Source organism: Fopius arisanus, unplaced genomic scaffold (assembly GCF_000806365.1).
Source record: "Fopius arisanus strain USDA-PBARC FA_bdor unplaced genomic scaffold, ASM80636v1 scaffold00046, whole genome shotgun sequence".
Lineage (NCBI taxonomy): Eukaryota > Metazoa > Arthropoda > Insecta > Hymenoptera > Braconidae > Fopius > Fopius arisanus.
Window position 1 is genome coordinate 432,648 of NW_011887785.1, and position 25,628 is coordinate 458,275.

The 25,628-nt window shown below is 36.6% G+C and overlaps 2 protein-coding genes across 9 annotated transcripts; one reads left to right on the forward strand and one right to left on the reverse strand.

Annotated features, from left to right (window-relative positions):
• Positions 1-11,200: 11,200 nt before the first annotated feature.
• Pex2 (peroxin 2) lies at positions 11,201-15,654 on the forward strand. 5 transcript variants are annotated; one of them, XR_892253.1, is made up of 3 exons: positions 11,201-11,546; positions 11,719-12,621; positions 15,568-15,654. XR_892253.1 is itself a non-coding variant. In XM_011306212.1 (3 exons), the coding sequence occupies exon 3, from the start codon at positions 11,734-11,736 to the stop codon at positions 12,568-12,570; it is 837 nt and encodes a 278-aa protein (XP_011304514.1). In that variant the 5' UTR covers positions 11,201-11,398; positions 11,483-11,546; positions 11,719-11,733; the 3' UTR covers positions 12,571-14,532. The 5 variants fall into 5 exon arrangements, 4 of the variants coding, with proteins under 4 accessions (XP_011304514.1, XP_011304515.1, XP_011304513.1 ...); XM_011306212.1 differs by lacking the exon at positions 15,568-15,654 and having other exon boundaries at positions 11,201-11,398; positions 11,483-11,546; positions 11,719-14,532; XM_011306213.1 differs by lacking the exon at positions 15,568-15,654 and having other exon boundaries at positions 11,201-11,372; positions 11,483-11,546; positions 11,719-14,532.
• Positions 13,263-25,146, reverse strand: BicC (protein bicaudal C). 4 transcript variants are annotated; one of them, XM_011306206.1, is made up of 11 exons: positions 25,110-25,146; positions 24,849-24,916; positions 23,726-23,954; positions 23,163-23,206; positions 21,253-21,322; positions 19,517-19,596; positions 18,952-19,167; positions 18,129-18,368; positions 16,359-17,793; positions 16,138-16,257; positions 13,263-16,037 (listed from the first exon to the last, which is right to left on the reverse strand). In XM_011306206.1, exons 3-11 carry the CDS (start codon positions 23,943-23,945, stop codon positions 15,922-15,924), a joined length of 2,541 nt encoding a protein of 846 aa, XP_011304508.1. In that variant the 5' UTR covers positions 23,946-23,954; positions 24,849-24,916; positions 25,110-25,146; the 3' UTR covers positions 13,263-15,921. The 4 variants fall into 4 exon arrangements, with proteins under 4 accessions (XP_011304508.1, XP_011304509.1, XP_011304511.1 ...); XM_011306207.1 differs by lacking the exon at positions 25,110-25,146 and adding an exon at positions 24,995-25,088; XM_011306209.1 differs by lacking the exon at positions 16,138-16,257.
• Between the last annotated feature and the right edge of the window lie 482 nt (positions 25,147-25,628).

Consider the following 25,628-nt stretch of genomic DNA (forward strand, 5'->3'; position numbering starts at 1 on the left):
CGATTCTGCACGATTTTGCCCCCCTGCTTCAGGGCTAAAGTAAGAGGGTACAAAAAAAAGTGCACAGGGTACATTCAAGTACTCAATGAGTACAATCCAAACCAACAAAAAAAAGTTAGATTTTTCAAACTTCGATGCCAACTTCACATAGCTAATAATTAAGGGCTCTCTAATTTCACCCCTCGCAATCTTATTTTGAATTTAAAATTTCACAGATAATTTTCGGTAATTTATCTCATTAATATGAATTTTTTTTTTTTTGATTAAGTGGAATTTTAGAAAAATTTGAAGTTGAGAAATGGTGGGTCTAATGGGGAGGGATATTGAAAATTCAACTGAAGTTGAAAAATATTTAATGGCGAAAAGATGATGGAGAAATTCCCAGAGATGGAAAATGAAAATAAAAGAGAAATATTCCCGAATGAAACAATTCAATTTGAGAGATGAGAAAAGTGAGAGGAATCACCCGCCAATTAATCGGATGATCAAATAGAAAAAGAATATTCAATTATAAAATTCGAATAATTAAACCCGCTTCCTGACATTTCAATTAAAACAAGGGAAATCCATTCTAAAATATGCCGACGAACAATTCACCTCCACCCCCACGAATATGTCCAGCTTGTGGTCTCTCGGAAGGTTCTGGACCCCCCCTTTACCGAATACCCATCCCCTATTGAAATTATAATCACACGCCTTTTAATCCCGATGAAAACGAAATATTCCACAAGTCCGTTAATTAACTCAATCTCTAATTGGATAATCAGAAAATAGAATGAACAAAAAAAAATTTATCAACCCGAGATTAATTGGAGATAGAAAAATTTTGAGTTGAGAAATTGAGGGTAAAAAAAGGTTGAAAAGAAAAAATATTGTGGGTAAAAAAAAGTTTGAAGGTCAACCGCGAGGGTGAATGTTGAGAAGATTGAAGGTCAACTGGAGGACAAATAAAAAATTCACTCCCAAGCAAATTTTCAACCAAAAAAAAAGTGACTCCGACCTCAACTCATGTATTTAAAAAATTGCAATTATCCACTTGTTTTACCCGTGCTTTTTTGGGTTGAAAAAAAAAATATGAAATCGATCAACTTTAATTACAACTTCACGCCTAGCTAACAATATTGGCTTTCAGTCACCATTATATTGGATATGGCTATCAGGAATGGAGATTTATTGACAGATCGTTAAACCCTGATATTGAATAATTCACGGGCTATGGGCAAACACTTTTTCCTATAATTCGGTTAATACCGGAGTCGATATTTTCCTCTAACCACAGAGAATATATATTTGTTATTTCCTTTGTCTTATCTTTATGGACGTGGGATTGCTGAGGAAATGGTGTTAGTTATCTGAAAGGCCTGCGTGTGGCATCAGCAGAGATGCAGGGAATTAATTAATTACACAAATGTATTTGATGAATATTAAATTGCCAAGCATTCGCTTATCTCCCCATAAATACTAATTCCATACTAATTTATTTATCCTAATCACTCCGCGATGTGCATCAAAAAAAAAAAAAAAAATTGAATTAAAATCATAAAAATTTCATTTAAAAAAATGACTGCCAAATTCCCAAGTGAAATCAATGAAATCACAATTTAAATTATTTCCTCTAATAATTTTTTTTATTCCCCCCATTAATTATTTCTTAAATTCACATAAAAATGTAAAAATAATGAAATAATAATTTTGTTTTCAAATTACGTGAGTTGTCCCTTAATTTTTCAACATTTTTTTTTCCCCCAGCAGTAAAAGACTCTGAGAAGGGAGAAATGTAAGAATTATTTTTATCTCACCATTCTCTCCTTCGTCTACTCATTATTCGGAAATCCTCGTTATCTCGCAATATCACGTAACGCATTTATTTATTTTTTTTTTTCACTCAGAAATGGAGGATTTTGGGTGGGTAATTGAAGGAGACGTTAAGTTCAACGTGAAAACCGTGACGTGAGATTTTATGTATTATCTCTCTCGCTTCTTCTTCATGTATACTGTAACTATCGGCGGAAATGCCGAGAGGGTAGGAACTCTCGTTGCAACATCAAAGAGGGTTATTTTAGGAATTACGGAGCTACTGTGTCCACCGGTGCTATCGTCTATTCCGCCATTTCATTTTTTTTTTTGCCTTGAACTCTCCTTTTCTCGCCAATTTTCTTTTTTCTCTCACCTTCATTAACTGAATTATACACCGAGAGAGAAAAAAAAAGGTCCTCCCCGGAGTGGATTTACCGGATACAATTGAATATTCCCCTGTCAATTTTTTTTATGTCGGGAATTTGTAAGAGATTTTCTGAACTCTAATTGATTTTTTTTTTTTGACACAAGTTTTTACCGGAGGAGAAAAATTGCGAGAGAAAAAGAGTTGAGAGAAAAAATTGAGAGGGTCAAATCCGAGGGTCAAACTCGTGGGGTAAAAGTTGAGAAAAAAAAATGCGGGTCAAAAAATTGAGTGGGTCAAAATCGAGGGTCAAACTCGTGGGGTAAAAGTTGAGAAAAAAAATGCGGGTCAAAAAATTGAGTGGGTCAAAATCGAGGGTCAATCGAGTGATAGAAGTTGAAAAAAAAAATAGACAATTAAAGAATGAGAATTGAAATATCCATTTCATCAACCCGCGAATAAAATTATTGGAAATTCTCCGTGCCAACCGAAAATCAATCGATTTCGAAGATGCACCGATCACGATAAAAAAACTTTTCAAAGTCGATGGCTAATTCAGCGAGGTTTCCCTTCTGGATATCGTTAAGGGCAAAATGGTCCTGATCCTTGAACCGTTTAACCCTCTGTCTATACTCGGAGGATAATTTTGCCTGTTACGTAGCCGTTGGAACTCACTCTCGTGGTTGCGGTACTCTGCGGCACACTCTAACCCCCGCACCCCTCGGCCACCCACTTCCACCCACTTCCACCCATTTCCTCCCCCTCAACACCCCTCCCGCCATCTTGCTTTATCGATCTCATTCGCAACTGGCGTATACCCTCTCCCTCTCGGAACCCTCTGTTCTATGGCCAGAAGTTTTTCAACTCTCCCTTCCCTCAACTGGCCGAATTTATTTTCCTCATTTGTTTGAATGTCTTCGCGGGATTTTTTCGGCTTCTTCGGATCCAATGGCGACGGACTAATCAACCTGGGAATTTATGGTTCATCAGAGTGAGGAGGGGAGCCACTTGATGGAGACACGGTGATATGGGATTCCCCGAAAAAAATATAATTATTTTCGTTTTTATTGATCGGTGGTAGAAAATTTTGTCAAATTTTCCGAGATAAAAATAATTTTGTTGAATCTGGGAATTTTTAATCTAATCGTGAATTTCTTTTTAAATGAGTTCGAAAAAATATTCAACGTTTAATCACGAACTTGGATTTTCCGGTCGTAACAAGACATTTCCAGGGACCAATTTCGCCCGATCCATTCTCATGAAAATTTATCCTTTACCGCATGGAGACTGATAAGTCCCTCCCCGCAAAATTTGTACTTTGGAAATTTGGAATTTCAGTCACGGTAGAAACTGCGGTTCATTCCCCCTCTCATACATCAGCGATTATTAGTTTGGAAATTGGCGGAAAGCTTAGGGAGACCAGGAGAACTCGGAGGGAGTGATGGCACCAGACAAAGATGGCTAATGTATATAGATAGAGCAATATGGAACGGTTGTTGGGTGTTTATTAATTAATGGAGCGAGGTTTTGGGGGCTAGCACGACGGGAATTCCAAATGTCAGACTGACGGTGTTCAGTTAATGGGACAAACCCGATAAGTCGATGAACTGTTAATTGACCCTCGATTTTAATCCATTTTTACTGGCGATTGAACCCATTATTTCCACTACTTTTTATGTCATCATTGTGATTTAACTGTCCATTTCTTTTACTAAATATCCCGGGAATTCCATGATTTCCACAATTACTGGGGCTGATAGCGGAAATGATTTTTCAATTAATTCACTTTTGCTGAGTAAATTTACTTGCGTGAATTCGGTACGAGTTCCAGGTATTTTCCTGATTTTTCACTCAGAAGAAGAATTCAGGTACAAACTCCAGGGAAATTCCGCTGAAAAAAACGGAACGCCGCGCGGGAATTGAACCTGGAACCTTCCGGGTGCTAGTCCCGCGTTCTTCCCCCTGAGTTATTACGCCCCCAAGTAAATATTTCTCACTATTTCCACTTAAGATGATCGGATTTTCTTGCCATGAATAAATTTATTGAGCAAAAGCAATAATTGAAGAATCAAATGATTCGAGTGATTTGAAAAGAATAATGACACAAACAATCAGAAAAATACTAGCAACGAAAATAGGGAGAGAGAGGACTTCTAGCGTTAAATTTATAGTTGAAAAAATAAGAGATCTCCCCTAGGGGATAGAGCAATTGGGGTGGAGAATCTATGATAATGGTCATGCAGGAGTGGTCGACAGAAGTTTAAAGAAATATAAGTTGAGAGGGGTAAGAATAAAACAGAAGCCGACCAGAGGAGAATAAGACGATGGATGACGTGGGCGAAGGTCGCAGCCCGAAAATCCATAACCCCACCTCCAGTGAATTTTACCTCCAGCAGTCGTTCCAAAAGAGGTGATACCAGAGGGTTCTGGTTATCTTGCGCTTGCGCTTCTCCCATGCCAAACCACCGAGAAAGGAAGGCTAATAACCCCAGTGTAAGCCCAGTGTACAGCCCAGAATCGGCCAATTTCCCTAACAAAAATCATTGCCCGAATGATTTTAATGATTTCTGTCATTACTGATTTCATTGATGTCTGAGGAATTCTCAGAATTTCCCCAAAGATCTAGATGATTCAAATGATTTTCACTGGCTTGTCAAAAAAATTCTCATGATTTCTGTAATTTATCATTTTTATAATTTCCGTAATTTTTCCAATAAATTTATGAATTGAAAATTACTGATTCCCTTCGATAATTTTTCAGAATAATAATCCTAACTTCAATCCGATCGACCAATAAAAACCCCGCGACTCCTGAAATCACTATTCCCTCAGGAAAATCTAGAAACCTGAACGAGAATTCAGGTGCACCTGAACCGGGATATCCCGAAGGATTTCAAATTGCTATTGAAGCTAGAGAATTCGCGGGGGAAACGAGCAAGTTCGATAATTGAGGAATTTCCAGAGGAAAAACATCGGAAGGATTTCGTGTAATGGGATTTCCCCCTCGACAGGATACATCCATCAACATTTGAAAAATTGACCTTTTCCATTCCATTAAACGTCACCCTTTATCTCACGGGATTAAATTAATCCCAAAAACATTGAAAAAAAGAAAAATTTCTCTTAGACTCATATTGACTCACCTGTTCAGACTGCCACCGTCGAGAGCTCCATCTCCCCTCCTCACCGCTTTTAATCTGAAAAATAAATAATAAATGTTGAATAACAAGAGCCTCAGAATATTTGACTAGTTAAACAATTGAATCGATTTATCCCCCGAGTTTATAAAATTCCAACAAAAATATTAGATCAGACATATTTTTTCAATATCCATCAACACCTGCCAAACGATAATCAATCGAACAAAAATATCTCAAAATCAACGAGAGATATCGAATTTTTAGTAATAACCTTTTATCTAGCTGATAATAATCTCCGCAAAAAAGATTCTCATAAAAATTTTGATATCACCCCAAACCTGGGAGATATTATAAAAAACCTGATAATTCCCCGAGAACACGAATAAAAATCACCTAGAGCTGTCGCTAAATTCCTAATTTAATCTTAATTAATGAATTCCTGTTATGAACCTGTTGTAAAACACCTTAAATACCGAATGAGCCACTTGTAGTTTCGAAGATAAATATCATCCCAGGGTAAACATCAAGGGACATACATTCCCGATTCACAGGGGTCAACTATTTTCATCAAATATTCATCGATGTAAACGTAAACAAATGGCTGTACGATGCGGTAACACCGGGATAGGATAAAGATCTTGCACTTAGTGACAGATAAAGTGATAATTCTGAGGGAATCACGTGCATCCAAGTGCTGATAAATGGATGTATATCCGTGCACCGCAGGGGATGACTGCATTGGTATCCACCAGAGTGTGGCACAATTTCACCACCAGGGAAATCTCAGATGGTACGTCCGTCCTCGGATCTCTCTAATTAAACGTTCCTTTCACGGCTCGTTAAACAACTTATCTATCCGTTGATCCGTACAACTTGCTCTAGGGGCTACTCTTTCACCATTTTTACATTTAATTTTCATCTAATTCTCATCAATTACTCGTAATAATTCATTTTATTTTCACGGTAATTTAAACTTTTAATTGAAATTGTCAAGTGTCAATTTTCGGGAGTTCATTTAAAAAAATTTTTCATTGAGAATTTTTCTAAGGAAGGAATTCAATATCAATTATCACGATAATTATGAATTTTAGGAGAAAATATCAAGAGATATTTTTTGTGGTAAATTGAAAAAGCTCAAAAAAATTCCTCGAGTGTTTTTCTCTCAAACCGACGGTTCTCTAGATAAATAATGAATAAACTCGATCTTTCTGGAATTTAATAATTTCGTTACAGAAACGAAATGAAAAATGTTAATAAAAAATAATTTAAAACATAAATTCCGTTTTATTACGGTATCTTTAAGTGTTGGAGGGTTGTATAAAACCAACACTCATGTTCTCCGTACGTAGACACTTGTTTTTATTAACAGCAACTCTTGTTTTTCAGGGAAAAAAAAAATAACGAAAAAGGGAGAAGAAAGGCATTTGGAGTAATTACATCGCAGTCAGCATTTCCGTGGGACAAAAAAAAAGAACGGATCGTGAAAGATAAAAGGAACGACTCTGTATAATGGCATTTTTATTCAGACTCGTAATGAGGAGCCAAAGGGTATTAAATCTTTCTTCTTTCATTCCCCCCGAAATTGTGCTTTTCACGAAAATCATTCATTTCGCTACAGTAATTGGACGAGCATTCGCTGAAATTTTCATTACTCAACAAAATCCTTCCCCGAAATTTTCAAATTTTTTAAATCGATGATTAACGAAATATAAAATTTTATCAATTTATCTCATTTTTCTGCAGAATTTTTATCAATTCCCATTGCCATCAATATTTTTATTACAATTCCTAAATATTCAATAAACAAACTAATGAACCAATGAAATAACAATTGACTTGGATTTTTTTTTTATTTTCTGATCCACCCCGAAAAATCAAAAATCAAAATTCAATTCAATTATCAATTCTCCATTAATTCCCATAATTACCACTACTTTTATCAAAACACCTAAATACCCAATAAATACCCGATCAATCACCAAAGAATTATTCTCCCCCGATTCACCCCCCAAAAACAAATCCGGAAAATTCGTGTACCCAATTCCCCGCGAATTTTCCCCAACCGAGTGGATTCCACCCTTGGACATCAACTTGTAGACGTACCCCGGGTGCAAACACGTCAGACCCCGTAGTAGACCGCATAACAGAACCCCAGTAACCAGGGGGTTAGAAAATAAGGGGCGATAAGAGGGGAGGGGGGGGGGCAGAGAAAGGGGGTGAAGTGAAAGGGGTGAGTTTGTCGTCTGGATGGCTCGAGTTGTCAGAGGCTAGTGAATAAAAAAAAAAAGAATTTACCCACCAGCCGAGAACTGGACGAGAGCTACCCCCCCCCCATTTTCCCTCAATGACGTACATACACATACATATATACACACATATATATAAACCGATGTCGAGAGGGTGAACTACAGGGTAGGAGGAGGAATGCGGCCCAACCGAGGGTACGATCAATACTCCGCCACGCCTCGCACCAACGAATCACTATACCACCGTTTTCTCTTCTAGGTCTAATGTATGTATATATGTTACAATGAATACCAGTCACCTTACCCCCTTTATCCACCTTTTTGCGCCCCCCCCCCTGACCACCCACTGCCACCCACTGCCACCCACTGCCACCCACTGCCACCCACTGCCACCTACTGCCACCCATTTTCATCCCCTCAATCTACCCTGCGGTCCTATGGAACTTGACTTCGGTAATGGGGAGGGCCCTTCCCACTATTGGGAATAATAATTCAACAAATTGCGTAATGCAGAGGCAAAAGGATATTATGTTGATATTAAGGGAACGTAAGTTCATTATTTATGATGAATTAGCTTGAAATGTGAAAATGTACAGAGGGTACTCGTGGGAGGTAAAAATTTGCATTTAGATGAGAGTGAAAATGATTTGGGGGGTACTGGGGAATTCAGAAGTCGTGGGGTTTTTTTTTTCATGTTTTCATGTTTTTTTAATTATTGAATTACACGGGAGAGATTTTTTTTTTTAGGGGAGAAAAATGGGGTTGGAGTTTTTTAAAATTATTTTCAGTGGTCGGTTAATGGGGAATTTCGGGGGTTGAGAGGGGTTTGACGGGATTATGGTAGGGAACTTTTTTGGAGGAAATTTTGTTAGCTGCGGAAAAGGTCTTGTCAGTTTTTGGGGTGGGTGTACGGGATTCGGAGTTAATCGGGGTTGATCGAACTGTGAATTTGAAGTATTTGGGTTTCTGTCGGATAATCAATTTTTTTTGGGTTCTCGTTGAATTACGGAGTAGCGAATTGTTTTAGGGAAAAATTGTATCTACATTTTTCAGAGGAAATTACCTCAGCTTCCAAAAAGGTCCTATGAAATTTTTCGATAAACGTCTTGGATTCGGGGTTAATGGGGGTTGATTGAACTGTCCATTTCGAGTCGTCGCAGTTTACGTTGAGGATGAATTTTTAATATTCCCATCAATTTGCAGGATATCAAATGGTTTCAGGGGAAAATAGCAAGAACATTTTTTAAAGGAAATTCCCTCACCTACAAAAAAGGTCCCACGAACTTTTCCCCTACAATAATGGATTTCGAAAAAAATGAGCGAATTCTGTCCCTCAACTGCTGAATTTTTTACATTCACATCGATTTGTATTCCCCACGAATTTCCACTGTCCCCAGTGATGTTTTTTTTTTCTCCACGTATACCAGATTGCAACGTGTAAGTGGATAGACAGAATAACTCAGGGATGGATAAATACAATACAATAGAACCCATGAATCCTTGCTATTTTCGTTGATACCACAGACCCTCGGTGGTTGCCTCAACTCGTAAATTGAGGTCGAAACTGTCAAGGGGATTGTATTATTCTTTTTCCAAGCGCAAGCGCAATGCATTGATAGAATTGAACAGAACCAAAGGGATTAGGATAGTAAAAACTATCCACAGATGAAAAATAAAAAGCAGCACGAAAATTAGAGCGAATTAAAAAAGCCCAACAATAAATAATATCCGAAAACAAGTGCCACCATTTCCCCCTAATATCCCAGAAATTCATCAATCAGAAAGAGAAATGATGATCATATACAGCTGATTGATAACACATTAGCTGATTCTGAGAAAATCATTCTGGTTGATGGGAAAAATAAAATGAAAAATTGCGAGATACTTGGTGCTCTAAATTTGCAACTCACACGCACGTGGTGACACGTGCAGGAGAAACTTCTAAAAATCGATAGCCACCGGAATTCGATGCCTCTCGTCTGACAATTCGAATGGATTCTATTCTAGAACTGAAGGAAAACCTCTGGCTCTGACTATAGGAATAATGAGAATGAGGAAAAATGAAATAATTTTAGATCTCATAATGAAATGCAGAATTGGGACACGTCGCAACAGTAGATCCAGTAATTAATTCTATTTTTGTTGAAAAAGCGATCTAACCTTAAAAAAAAATGGAGATTAATTCTAGCTCCAAAAATCACTCTTTATTACCGTCTGTGAACTCAAGACTATCGTTACCATGTCATAAAGTCGAGCTGAACGTTCAAACGACGATAAAAAATAAGTGGATGGACAATTAATTAACGAAGTGCTAAAAGAGATGAGTCTACGGAATTTTGCATTTGGTTTTTTGCGGATATCTGACCATCTGCGGGAGTATCGGAATTTTCGTGAGGACCTTTTTTGTAGAGCGAGAAAAATGCTAGAAAAACTTTCCTATCAAAATTTTCCGATCTCTGATAGATTCCGAAATTATTTTGATAACATAAAAAGAAAATCGAATTAATGTCCCATCGAGTTTTTCGCGAATAACACGGAATTCATCGGAGTACCAGAATTTCCGTAATGACCATTTTTCTAGAGCACAACAAGACCTTGAGAAATGATTCTACAAAAATTTCGCCATCTCCCATAGGTTCCGAGATTTTTTTAATACAAAGACCATTCAAGTCAATGTCCTATTTATTTTTTGTCGAGTATGTCAGAATCAGTGGGAGTACCATAATTTTCGTAATGACCTTTTTTGTAGAGCCTGCGGAGGCCTAGAAAAAAGGTCCTACAAAGATTCCCGTATCTCCCACCGATACCGAGATTTCGACAAAACAAACTCCCTAAAAAATTTGAAATGAAAAGTCAATGATTGGGTATCACTCCCCCGACCTCCAGACGGCAAAACCCCAATGTTTATAAACTCCACCCAAAAAACCAACACCCCAAGAAAATCCTCCCACCTCTCACAATCACCAGTCGATTGAAGGTTAACCTGTCACAACCCCAGATAATACCGCAGATCGATCATCTCCACAAACTCGAAATCTCCCTCTCCCCCGCCCCCCTCCACCAAAAAAAAATCCTCTCAAAATCCCCAATTACATAATTACCAACAACTCACCTGACAAATCCTCACGTCCTCTTCCTCCAATAAAAAATCGATTCCAAGGAGCCTCTCACCTCGATCCTCAAAATCTCCTCACCCTCGCGAATCCGAAGAAACAAAAATGAAAATCCAATCACTCAGGTTAACGAAAAAAAAAAAAATCGATGGGGGGAGGGAGAGGAACACTAAAATTCAACAGATCACCAAATTCACACCTCCAACTGAAGTTTCACAATTGTTATTAAACAGTGCATTATCCTGACAGCATTGTTGACTCCACCGAATGATTGTTAAAACTTAATAAAACTGAGTAAAACGTACACGAAATTCACTTGCACCAACACTCGATGACGTCATTCCAACAGCCGGACAGCGGCAACATGGATTCCGGTCTCTCCGGGCACTAGAACCGGCTTCTCCCTCTTCCCCGTCTCTCACTCCCTCCACCAACCACCCCACAACACCCCCCAACACCACCTCACACCACCTCACACCCCACCACCACCCACTGCGACTTATGTGGGTGGATTTCCATATGACACCACCATCTGGCGCCACCTGCATCTTCCAATCCCATCGCCATCTTTGTTTTTCCCTACCACTACCACCCCTCCTTCCCCTCCTACCCCACCACACCCCGTTGATCAGCTGATTCCTGATTTATTATTTTGGCGCTACACTTTTCACAATTTCACGGTTTTTATTTCACCTCTGACTATTTTTCTGGAGTAATTCTAGTGATATTTATAATAATGTGATTTATTTAATTGATGGTTGTGGTTATTGTTGTATTTAAAATGTGGATTTAATTATTTATCGTGTGGTTTTGGATATTTAGGAGAGATAACTGGGCACGTGTGTTTAGGATTGATATCGGAAGAAGACTGAGGGATTTTTGAATGGTTTGTTGATGTTTTGTTTTGGGGATTATTCTGGGTATCGAATCGATCGACATTTCCGAGAATTTATGAGGGAATAGAAATCCGGGAATTCTTGGTATTCAACTCGTCGTTTGAAATATTCACGAATAATTAATCAACTGATTATGGAGTCAATGAATTATTGATCTTTCAGTGAAACTCCAAAAAAATGAGTTCATACGTTTCAAGGATAAATCAGCTGGACGCGGTGCAATTGGACGATGAAATTCACCGGATATTCGTGGCACGAGCCCAGGAGATATCCCGATTATTCACCCCAGGTACGACCGACAAATGGTCACCAGAGATAAACGCTGGATTGCGCTCGCTCATCTGGATATTTTCCCTGGGTACTGGAAAATCGACATTCGGTCAAAAATTATTGGATCTAACCTACATCGATTTAACACGAGCAAAATCACTACTCATCCTCATTCTCTCAGTCCTCCCGAAGTACCTGGAGGACAAGTACGTCGACCCCAACAGAATTTCGCTCAGACCTCGTGACAAAATCCTAAAAAATTATCTCGAGAGAATTTTCAACATTTTTAATCTCCTGAGTTTTATTAATCTGTTGTTGTTCCTGAATCGAGGCACCCAGCCGACGATTTTGGAGCGACTCCTGGGGATCTCCAGCAGGAACATCGCCTCGACGAGACCCAGAACCATCGGATACTCCTACATGACTAGGGAATTGCTCTGGCATGGGCTCATGGAGCTGTTCACCATCGGTTTACCTCTCATCAATTTTCATTACTTGAAGAGATGTTTTAGATTCTCTCGACGAGATAAACCGGATGCACAGGTGATTCCAGTAATGACTGGCAATACTTTATGCCCCCAGTGCGATGAAACTCCTGTTCTACCTCGTCATGCTGGTTGCAGTCATATTTACTGCTATTACTGCATCAGTGCGCAGTTCAAAGTCTACGAAAGTTTTGAATGTGTGGCGTGTGGCACTGAACTCCACCTCAGGAACATGAAGACATACTCTGTGGCTTCTTGATTTTTTTAAGATGTATATTCGTGGGAGGATTGGATTTTTCGGGAGAGAAAGGTAATGTGCGATAACTCATGTGATAATTAATTAATTCAAGGGAATTAATTAGTTATGGTATTTTGAACGCGATAACTTCCGGACCCTGAAGGTATAAGTTTTTTTTCTTCTGCAATTTTACCGAGTCTGAAGATAAATATTTTTGTAAAGTCAATTAAAATAATTTTAATGAATAAATAATTGGAGGTAAAGAGTGAATTATGAATTTTTGGCCAGAGACTGGGACTTTTTATTCATCAGTTCAAAATTCCCACTATTTTTTCATGAAAAAAAAAAAAAAAAGAAATAATAGTAATCCATAGGATCACACAGACGTACACAGCATACCATTTGCATATCAAAATTTTCGATTATTATTATATAAAAAAATATCATGCAGCAATATATATAAAAAGACATTATTTTTTTTTTCGTTTTTTCATAACAATATTTCATACTCTGTTCGAACATCTGTGAATCATGTGGGCAGAGTGAAATGGACGAGCGAGTAACAATATATATATTTTTTCAATTAATTTCAAATGTATCATTCGCTTGATTGTGTAAGTACAAATTGCTCAAGTGCGCGTGCACTTTATTTCCAATACAATGATTAAGTGGAATGTCTACGAGTACAATAACACAAGCTGCATATTGATTTTCCAACAATTTTCACTTTTTCAATCTCACGATATTTTAAAATAACACTTAATTATAAAAAACGCAGCGACGGAGTCAGTTGACTTTTCTCAGTTCCAAAGGATTTCTTCGAACCTTCGAGTCCACAGTGGCATACATTAAATACAATCGCTACTGGATGGAAGAACAATGTAGAATTGACGGTGAATGTACGGTGGATCAATTCTAAATTATTTAAAACAATTATTTAACATCGTGAGATATGTCATGTGGGAATTAACATTTACATTATTTAACATCCCCTCGCTCGCCCCTTTCAACCCCCCACCGAGGCATATCCTCACCAATCTTCACATTTTCTCTCATATTTTCGTTTGCCCTTCATTAATCACTAGATTAATTATTCCATTTGTATGAACATCGGTGAAATTTTTGTTTATCTTCATGCAGAATTATCAACATTATCATTAATCTTCAGACCTGAATTACATTTCTCTCGCCCACTCAATTGCGCTGTACCTCGAACCTCGTTAATTAATTTCAAGTCATGCAAAAAAAAAATGTGTGAAAAAAAATGGAAAAAAAAAAGTGTTTCGACTGATTTCAATGAGTACGAGCGCAAGTGAGTCTCAGTTTATTCGGACAGACAGTGGAATTTATTGACCGAAATTATTCAAGACACCAAAGGGATCGAAACAACGGACGATATTACACGAACACAATTGGATTTATCATTTAGGTTTCATGTGAATTCCTTCTATCGTTCAATCGTTTAAACTCTCATTCGACAGATTTTTTACTGCTTTTCGCCAGGGCCCACTCTAGTTCGGTTGAGAAGCGGCAGAACGTAATTTTTTTTCCCATTGATTTTTTTTTTATGAGAACTTTGATCCAGGAATTCTCCGCCAAATGGGTGATTAAAATACCGGTGAGAGGACTTAAAAAATTTGTTCACTTCCCCAGGAGAGGATGAAACTAGTCCAGAGCCATTTGAAGCCCTCAAGTTAATTTAATAATTGTTTAAAAATACGAGGTGGAGCGCCGCCATCTTCGAGAGTCTGTGCGCCGCCGTTTTTCACCACCTCGAATTTTTAAAAACATATTCAACTGACCTGCGATTTTCAAATCACCTTGAACTCGTTCCATTCAATTCTTATAAAGTGAAAAAATTTGTAAAACCCTTTTTCTGACATTTCCACCGGTAATTGACTGAAAATTCGTGAATTAAAATTTCCATTACATTCAGCCACTCCCCCACCAATTCCTGTGCAATCTCTCACCGAAAAAAAAAAATAATAAACACTGAAAAATAATTTATGTACTTTGTAAGTTAAAAATCCTCGTATTTGTTACTATTAATGGGTCAACGATTTAATTCGGGGTAAAACAGAATCGTTCGCTAGGTAATCGGACACCTCCCAATGAGTCGAACCGATAATCTCGAAAGAAAAAAAGAAATAAAATAAAAAAAAAAAAGTTCAACAAACCAGAAGTAATAAGTATCGTGTGAGAAATCGATTTGGCTCAAGGCGAGTTGCTCCCATAAAGGCGTAAGTGAGCAGAGCTCGTTACCTAACGCATAATATTCTCAAAGAAAAAAAAAAAACTGAATTGAAATAATAAGTTATGGCGATATTTCACTGTTCGCATGTACCTTATTCTTGTAAAATCGTACCGTTTCGGTTTCCAATTAATTTTCACATAATATTTATATATTTATAATTCATCCAGAGAATTATCCCCCACCACTGGTTAAAACGAGTCCTACGTGGGATGAAATGGAACCAATCCTCAAATTTTTCCCAATTCCGTGAATAAAAAACAAATAGCAAAGTAGAAATTAATTTATATCAATGAATAATTACCCCCAACAATTTTCAGTTCCATTTTACCTCACAATCTAGTGGTGACCGCGCATTTTTCATGAAAAAAGAAAAAAACAATTGCATAAATCGGCTATTAAATAGAATTTCATCGCCCCAGGACGTGCATCCAGCGTCCCCCTTATTAATAATAAATAGTATATCGTTATCTGTATCTATAAAACTCGAAAACAGCCATTATCATTGATTCAACGATTCTCGCAGTTGATCTTCGAGCTTAGTCTCAAAATCCACTTTCTTTTATTCTCAATAAATATGAGAAGCCGCTGCATGCATTAATCCAGACCAATGACACCCTATCCCATTTTTTTTTCCCTTTTCCACTTTTTCAATAAATTTTTCCCTTTCATTTTTAATTAAGTCTTTAGAGTGCCTAACACTATGATCGTATCATCACAGACAGATTATAAATTTCCACAGTTTCGTTACGATTTACTTTTTGCAGATTGAACTTTCAAATTCGTTGACGTTATTGCCAGCAACGACGTGTGTAACGAATCCCTGAGGGATGCAGCGACCTCGTTCACAACAATTTAGCGCTATTATTTAATGAAAAAAATGGAGACATCAACGCTCGATAGCACGAGGGAGTTGACAGCAAAGGAATAGTGAAGAGAAAAAAAAAAGATTTAAAAAAAAAACAAATAATGTAGCAACTTGGCTTTCCCCTGGGCTCTCAATAAATAAAGCATGCAATGTTATTGAAAATTTTCCCAAAAAATACTCCCTCGACTGATGTCTCTCCATTACTCCATTTTAAATTGATGATTCAACTTATTTGATAGTGAAGTCTTTTCCTCTACCATTTTCCTTCTACGCTGTTGCCATTCGTCGTGGAGGGAATCGTCAAGGATGCCCTACGCTCAGCTCCTGGTGCTGCACTTCCAGAAAATGGCTTTGTACGTTTCTTTAATTCTAGAGGGAATGAAAATTATTTATCAAGTATTCATTGAAAAATTCGTTTAAATATCAAGCCTGAAACTGCGAAGAAGTGAATGAAGAAGTGATGACGTACCAGCAATGAGAAGCATCATCTTGCGTCTAGCCCCCCAAGCAGTGACTCCAATATCCATCAAATCCTCTTCAGTCAACGACACAAAAGTCGACATATCGATTTCATGTGACGATAGCATATCTGATTAAGCGAAACCCATTAATGTTAGAAGCCAAAAATAATTGTTAAATGAAAGCTGATGAAATGGCACACAACAATGAATAAACAAATTATGGACTCACCAATCCACTTCTTGTCGAGTCCAGCATTGATCATGGAGCTTGCCAAATCATTGAGACTGCCATTGAGAATTTTATCAAGTCTGCTTCTGGGTGTGTGATCAAGATATCCAGATGTCATGGCAATGGGTGTTGGACACTCAGCATCAGCTTCACCCTCGAACCTCATGGAGGGTGTGTAAACGAGAGGTGTGCTGGGATCATCCCACAGATCAGATGGATCCCTCTTCTGATTATCACTGGGACTTAGCGATGGCATTGTCTGACTGAGTCCATAACCAGCCCACGTTGGTGTTGGAACTCTCAGCTCCTTGGCATTAGGTTTCACCTTCATCGCCTTCATCGCCATTATTTTTTTCTGCTCGTAATCAAAACCAGTGAGATGCCCAGACGAATGAAATCCCTTCTCCATTGACAAATCAGTAAGCATTGCAGACAGCTCTCTTGTCTGATTGACATCAGTATGAGATGAACCAATTGGTGATATATTCCTGGGACTGACAGCTGGACTTGACAATGTACTAGACGCACTGCTCAGAGATAAATAAGCACTCGAGTCTTTTCCATCACTTCCACCTTTGGAATTGGTGATACCGCAGTTACTGAAGTGTGAGTTGGGGTGGAAACCAGGAGGATGATTCTGGGGAATACCCAGGAGATTTTGACCAGGTATATTCATCTGCGCCTGCTGCTGGCTCAGAATATTCGCCTGCATGGCGTGACGTGCTGCTAGCAATTGGGCATTTGCATTTGGAAATGCAAATGGATGATGCATCAGTGGTGAAAACATCGAGGGTATGGGGGGTAGACCCCAGTGGGGTGACAAATTCATTGGATTTGGTGAATGAGAAAGGGGAGATACGCAGTAGGGTGATGGAGACTGGGTGTTGATAGTGAGAAAATTGGTGAATTTGTCGGAGATATTTCCGTTTAGAGAATTCTGGAAAACATTTTGTGAGTTGGGTACGTTGTAAGTTGCTGGTATATCAGCGATTATTTTTGGATCATCCAGGGACAGCAGTTGTCTTCTTGCCTCGTAGATGTTACTGGCATTACGCTCAACTCCTTTTATTATCACTGATAGGCTGCTCTGCTTTGGCTTGTGCAGGACATTTATGAAAACATCGAGGCTCTGCATCAGTTGGGAAATTGTTTCTGTATCCACTGATTGTCGTGAGCTCTCTGGCAAATCGAACATCAACACCAGGGGGAGAGAACCCAGTAGCTGCTGGCGTGCCATGTACACGTTGTTTATTGCTCCTGTTATTATTACGTTGCTCTTCTTCAGGCTTGGAATGTTGGGATCACCAGCGTCTGGAAAAATTATTTGAGTTGATGTACGCTGCATTATCATCTTCAAGTTGCTGCTCTGCTTTCCCAGAACTATGCTGTGATGTTGGGGAGAGATCTCCATCGACATCTGGACTTGGATCTGGTTCTGGAAATTTTTTCAATATTTTTCTGTCAATTTCTCAGACTTCAATTTTCAATCAATCAATAAAATTACATAAATTGAGTAATTAAAATTGTTTTATTTAGTAATTATGTTAGTACTCTAGGTAATTTTTTTCTCCTCCAGAAGAAGACGTGAGGTCTTGAGCTTTGGAAAAAATTATTATGCCATTGGCTTGCATTTTTGCCTGCATTATCATCAATAATTTCATATCGTCAATTTATTTTCGCTTTGAGTCAAGATAAATAATGTCTTATCACAAACATGTTGACACCAAAAATCCCTGGTGAGTGTCAGAGGAAGATTATTGTGAGACTCACCGCAAGATTTTTGCACATGTGATGGATGAGGAAGACTGTGGCCTCTTTGACCTGGAGTACTTCCCACTCGCAGCCCTTGACGACAACGAGGGTTGCATGGAGCTTTGGTCTTGTTCGGAACATCACCTGGACGTTGTACTTCTCCTGGATCTTCACGATGTAGGGAGACGTGGGATCCGGATGACCATGAACAGCACCCATGATCGGTAGTTCGAATGAGAAGATCAGAGGAGTTAAATTCTGATGACAAAAAAATTCATTTGCATTTATTTCTAACTCCTATAAAAATTCTAGAAAGACTTGTAAAAATAATTATTCATCTTCAAGAAGAAATTGGGAAGACAATATTTTTTTTGCATGATCTTGTTGATGACCAGTAGTTATTTCTTTCATTGTCGACTCTTATTTATTTATTTATTTATTTATTTATTTATCATTTATTTCTAACTGTTATAAAAATGCTAGAAAGACTTGTAAAAATAATTATTCATCTTCAAGAAGAAATTGGGAAGACAATATTTTTTTTGCATGATCTTGTTGATGACCAGTAGTTATTTCTTTCATTGTCGACTCTCTGGTCTGAATAATTGTGAAATAAATAAAATACTGACTCTGCAAATAACACGAGACGCTGACGAAATCATGATTCCGACTCACAACCGATAAACTCCCATTGAATGTTCATTTAATAACTCTAAAAATACCTGTTTATCTTATCAAAAGGTATGAAAATTCTCACCAAAGAAAAAAATCCCAAAAATATACGAATAATGGTGCAAAACGAGGGACAAATTGTTGTAATTATTTTGACAAATTGACGTACCCTGACACGTGCCCGAGCCTTTTCCACACCCTCCATTTCACCAGCAATGGACACCTGATTGCTCTTCTCCTGGTGATTGCTCCGATTGCTATCAGGAAAATGAATGTGACACGCTGTCTCTTCCATCACTCGTTTTATCGTTAAACCTCCCTTTCCGATTATGTGCGAGTGATCTGTGTAGCTCACGTCTAATTTCATCGTCACCCGCATGCTCTGCTGTATAATTAAACAACAAATACAACAATAAAAATTCCAAATACCTAAATAATTCACAATATAAAAAATAAAAACAATAATTTCCGTTTCAATCAAAAAAATTCCATAACAATAATTCCGGAAAATATTATTACTAATATTCTATTTATAATCTTAAAATTTCTTTAATAATTAAAAATAATGATAATAATAATAAATAATAGATGAAAATAAAATGAAAACGGAATCTAAATGATAAATATTTTGAAAAAAATTGAGAAAAGGAAAATGAATGGAAATATTAATTAGTAATTATGAATGGAGTATCGAAAAATAATGAGAAATGAGAAGGAATATTTTTTTGTCTTACCCTTGTGTCTAATATTTGCATAATCTTCTCCTTAGCAGCACCCACGTCATCTACACGACCGGCGACCTTTATGTGTGGATCTGAAAATACATAAACCGAGTTATTTATAGGAAAAAAAAAAAAAACATAACGGTTTAGAATTATATACACCGAAAACACACAGATGTTACACAGTATATCTCTCGATATATTGACACTGATTATTGATAAGAGACAACTAAACATCTCGTAGCTTTTGTCTAGTGATAATCCGAACTGATACGAGTGATACGATGGAAATTGCCGGAAGGTCACGGCCGAAATTCAATATTTTTATTAGTAATTTAATAAAGCCATGGAATTAATTTGTTTATTTATACATTGATGGAGGAATAATAATCGTGATTAATTGCATCGGTAATTCGAGGAAACATTCTGTTGGTGAAATGAAATATTCATCAGATTGTGGAGCCCATGATTAACGGCTTTTGCATTGAGGACTAATAATTAATAAACAATTAATAATGAATTCCTCGATTTTTTACAAAGAAATTAATTTTCTCGAACAATTCCGAATATTAAAATATATGATTGATTATTAAATTCTTTGATTGTTAATTGATTGATTATTAAATTCTTTAATCATTTAATAATCAATTATTTAATAATAACTATTACGAAATTCTAATAATGATACAAGAGATAGGACTGTTTAAACAAACTCGAGAAATCGTGGAAAATCACCAGGGGAATTTCCTAAACTTTTCCATCGTGAGGATAGAAAAAAAATATTCCACCGTTGCGTGTAATTTCTCTAAATTGATTCCGTCCCCTTATCAATTAATTCGGGAGTATTTTTTTTATCTGGAGGGGGGAGGAAAAAAACTGACTACTTTCCAGGGGAAATTGGGATTAGATAGTGGAATGATTTACATCAGTCGAGGCAACAGAGATGCAATGAATCACCCGAAAAATTTTCCACTAGGAATTCAATGATAAATATGAATAGATGAAATGTTTTTTTTTATAATTATAATGACTCGTTAAAATTTTAAAGAATATTCATTACCTCACGTTTTGCTGTGGAGTTCTAGAATATTCATGAATAATAAAATATAATAATTTGGAATCAGTCAACATCTAGGAAATTTCCAGAAATTAAAGATATCGATTAACACTCTCTATTTTTATTCATTTATTGAATTCAAATCACATATTCGTGACGTATGCGATAGCCACTAGTCACGTAAGATTGGAATTGACGTAATTCCCAAGTGATCGCGAACCGCGTGACTCTGCTTGATTAATATCGAATTAATCCTTCTATTCCCCATTAACAAATTAATAATTCACCAGTAAAAATCGCTTCCACAAAACTGCACAAACGAGAAAGCTATCTGCGATCATTTTTCCGAAATATCTCTGAAACCACTGTAGATACAAAAATTTTTATTATTTGCATTTTTGTAGAGGTGACCAAAAGCTGGAAAAAAGGTAATTACAAAAATTTTGGTATCTCTCCCGGATTTGAAGATATCCCCGGAAAAGTGAGACGATAATTGATAGAGTGAGAATTTTCTCGTTTTTTGAAATATTTTTGTTTTAAATATTTTTTTCGTGAGAGAAATTTTGGATTTTGAGATACCGAGGGGTAAAATAATTGGGTCAATTGAAGTGTCGTCTCAATTCCATTGATCCCTCGATCCCACGCAATCACAAGACATTCCCTCCACCAATTGATGAATGATTGAACTGACCTTTCTTAGATTTAGCTCCAATCTTCAACCTGGATGGCCACGTAATGAAGGTGTTGGTCTCGTCCATAATCTAAAAAGTCAATTCCAGAATGAAACTTCAAAAAATCACCAGAAAAAACCCGAGCAGAAGCAACAGCGAGAGAAAAAAAAATAATGCGGAAGCTAGTCCAAGCAGTCGTCAATCAAAAAAAGGGGAAAAAGCGAATCTCACGAGTTATATAAAAAAAAAATTCAGCATAAATGAAAAATAATCTCACGCTATACCTGCCACCCATCAATGCCCAACTGTCCATAACAAAAATCAAGCTGACGTAAGAAGTCGTGAATTCAAGAAGAATTCGGGAGAAATAGAAAAAAAAAGAGAAAAATAGCAACAATAGGAAAAATGACGAGTGAGAGGATGAAAATATTTTTAAATAGCAAAAATAGCGAGATAAAAAAAAGGATTTAATCATCAATAAGGTCATTACCACAGTCATTTTCGTATCTGTTGATCTCTCAGTGGAAAGATCAGCTTGAATCACTAAAAAATCGGCGAATTACTCCAGCAATTTTCCCTCCCGCAAATGAAATTCATTATGTCATCATCTTACTTAACGATGTAATGGAAAAATCACGGATTAAATTGCCACTTTCACCGTTTGTTTTCACCTACAACTTTTTATTTTTCAGTTATCACTGATCTAACACTCGTCAGCACTTGTTGTACGCTAATTAATCGGTAATTAATGATGAATTCTTAGGGGAAGTGTCAGCAGGTGAGTGACTCGGCGATTAAATACACAAGGACAATTATTTAGAATGAATTTAACGTTTAGTTAGCGAGGACGGAGTTACGGAACCGAATGGTAAGACGGTACTGACTAATTCGAGATAATGTAACGGCAACTCACTCCTCAGCTATACCACTTCCCACTCGTTACCTTTTTTTTTATTTTACCCCACCAGAACACTTGGCGAGAGGTTTTTTTTTTTGGTTTTATATTCGTTATTTCTTATCTTTTTAGAATTTTAGAACGCGAGAATTCGGAAATTAGGGGAATCGGTGGATTTTATACAATTTATCTGACGATAATCATTTTTATTTTCAATATTGTATTTCTCACGGTTAAAAAAAATCAATTTCAATTTCAATTTTATTACTATCAATATTATTATTTTTATTGAAACAATAGGGTTTTCGGTTTTTTTTATAATAATTATAATAATTAATAAGTGACTGTATTTTTAGGCAATTAATTTCAATTTAAAAAATTTTTCTTTATTGTTTCGGTTTTTATTGATTATTCCGGATTTTTGGAAATTGGAATTTTTACGGAATCTGGAGGGTATGATTTATTTTCATGGAATTGTTTTTATAGAAAATTTTGTGTGAAATTTTGATTTTCTTGTGTAAAAAAAATCTCGACTGGAAGAAATTTCTTGTCAGCCAGTAGATTTATTGGGAATCGTGGGAATTTCGAGGGGGAAAGTGGGTAATTGGTATAGATCATACTGGATAAACTAGTTCGTCAATAAAAAAAATAATAGCTCGGGGTTCCGGGGTTTTTGCTGGTAACTTTCCAATTACATGGTCAACTGGATTATTCGGTGAGACAATTTAGACATTCTATTCCAAATTGACGAAGATGGGAATAGTAATAATATTATTCAAATGCTCCAGCCATTTTTGGGAGAGTATAAAATTTTTCTGGGAGTCTCTGTAATTTTTGAATAAATAAATCGTTACGTAGTTCTACTTTCGCTCTCGTTGGGATATATTTAGAGGCACCACGATGGGAAAATATTGAATGTATTTGAATGAGGTGTGAATTTACTGCGGTAATTTTCAACTGTGAAAATAAGTCAAATGATTGCATTAATTTTCAATTTTCACTAGCACTCGAGGGTGACAAGTATTTCAGACTGACCTTGCGAAAAAAAATAGTTGCAGACTCCGGTGTCTCGTCATCACCTGCAAGTAAAAATATCAATTCAATGTTCAAACAGAATGGATAATTCGTGGGAAGGAAAATGGTTTGAGGTTTCAGTAAAAAAAATCAAAGATTCCAGAATCACGAAATTTTGGAAAACTTCAATATTGATTCACGTGAAAACCATTGATTTTAAGGGAAAATTTCAAGAGACTTTTTCTTGGGGGAATTTAGTCAGAAAGGAAAAAGTTCTTTAAGATTTTTCTGTTAAATCGATATTTTTTGAGATATATCGATGTTTAAAAAATATGAAATTCGAGTGAAAGGGGATAAATCGAATTTTTCTGTTTTGTTGATTACTGATTAATGAAGAAATTATTGATTTTACGAAAAAATGTGAAAAAGCATTATTTCTCGGAAATTCACTATGCAGGAGAAAAGTTATGTGCCATTTTTCTGTGAAACCGATATTTCTGGAGGTAAACCAATAATTCCAGAAACTCGACTAATCTTCTCACTCGGTACGTTCGTAAAAATTGTTTAATTACGGATTAATTTACCGAGTAGCATTTGTTCAAGTTTGCGGCGATCGACCCGAAAGCGTTCCCGATGAAGTTCATCAAGACTGCTGAGTCTCAGGGTCTCCACGAGCTCGAGAAGTTCCTCTCTGCTCTCAAAGCCATGATGTCCAGAGAGGCTCGTAGTCGTCGTACCCTCCGAAGTCTCCGACATCGTCTCCACGGATCTCCGTTCAACCTGAATCAAGTCGTCCGGCTTCATTTCTCCCTCCTGCAAAAACAATAACAAAAAAAAAACAAATAAATGATAAAAATGCGACTAATCCCTCGACCTCCAAAGCCTAACACCTGTCTTCTCCAGGAATATCTCCGAAACCAACCGAGATATCAATTTTTTTATAATGACCTTTCACCTAGCCCTCAATTAGCTCTGCAAAAAATGTTCTAATGAAAATTTAATTATCTCCTTTAATTTCGGAGATATTTTCAAAATACTCGCCTAGTTGGACAATTTGGCTACCGAATTCTCGAAATCAAATCGAATTCGTTGATGATAAATTAAGAGTTTAAATTTTCGATACAATGACGGATTATTCTCAGGTAAATGGACGATAAAATCAATAAAATTCAAGCCAAACAGAATAAACAAGTCTTCAAGGTCACGATACCAATAGCCCGACGCCATTTCGTGGATTTGATTTTCATTTCGAGTCGAATATGTAAATTCAATCGTTACGTAATTCAATTTTTCAATATTGGATTTTAAACACAAGATAAAAATTTCCTCACAAGATACCAATCAAAATCTCATTAAATTATTCAATTGTAGTTGAATCTCTAATTAAATATCTCGTCTATTTCTCATTTTTCCACAAATTATTGTCTGCGTGATAAATAAAAAGAAGAATAATTCAAATTTGATTGCCAGAGAGAATTGTTCGAGTAAATATCCTGGAATCGTGGGAAAAAGGTTGGAAAGGTTGGAGAAATGAAAATAAATTATCTGAGGAATTTTTCAAAAATGGAAAAAATGGAAAAATGGCAAAAATGGAAAAAATGGAAAAGATGGAAAAGATGGAAAAAATGGAAAAAATGGAAAAAAATGGGAAAAATGAGAAATTCTGGATTAACAAATGATTGAATAAAGAGAAAATAAATAACTCACCTTAAAACACAGAAAAAAAAACACAAAACTGTAGTTGAGATGAAGAAATGAATCTAAATGACCGGCAACTGTGGAAGAAAGTGGGAAATGATGAGATTTTGAACGCAACCGAAAGGTGCGTTGAACTGTCGAAAAGGGCGACGTACTGCCTCGTATTTGTAATCGAAATAAATTCGAAATAAATAAGTAAATGGTGTAAAAACACGTAACCGAATTTCTGGGAAAAACAAGAGGTGTTCGATGGAATTATGGAAGATCTACCTGTTTCCAGAGCGTCGCACGGTCTACTGTGATTTATAATTCACTATTTAACTCGATAAATTGATGATATTATCTTGAGGTGGGGATTAACCTGTGATTTAACGTGATAAATTGGCGAATCAGGAGATTCGGTCGACCCTGAGGGGTCGGAGGACAAGGGGATGAGCTAGAAGGTGAAAAAAAAAAAAAATTGTTTACATCTTGGGAAATTCTGGGACTCTGGACAAAGCAAAACACATGTCTATCACTTATTGTTTCCATCTGAGATTCTTTTGTATTTCGAAAATATGAATTGAGGAGGTGATCGATAATATCCCAAGGATTTTTTCTATTCCAGAATATTTTATATTTCATTTTTTTAAATACCATAAGTCTGCGATTAATTAAAAATTACGATTGATTAGATTAAATATATAATTAATTATTGAAAGTACGTAATTATTGCTTATTTAGAAGAATAATTGATAATTGATCAGGAATTAATTATTATTTGATAAATAAAATTGATAATAATAATGA

Bases quoted from the DNA above. Each gene is read 5' to 3' on its own strand.
- Pex2 (XM_011306211.1), top strand. From the start codon at position 11,734: ATGAGTTCATACGTTTCAAGGATAAATCAGCTGGACGCGGTGCAATTG.
- BicC (XM_011306206.1), bottom strand. From the start codon at position 23,945: ATGAAGCCGGACGACTTGATTCAGGTTGAACGGAGATCCGTGGAGACG. The intron at 23,207-23,725 runs GTAAATTAATCC...TTTTACTTGCAG, and splicing joins ACTTGAACAAATGCTACTCG to GTGATGACGAGACACCGGAG. The intron at 19,168-19,516 runs GTAAGACAAAAA...TTAATTATACAG, and splicing joins TGCAAATATTAGACACAAGG to CAGAGCATGCGGGTGACGAT.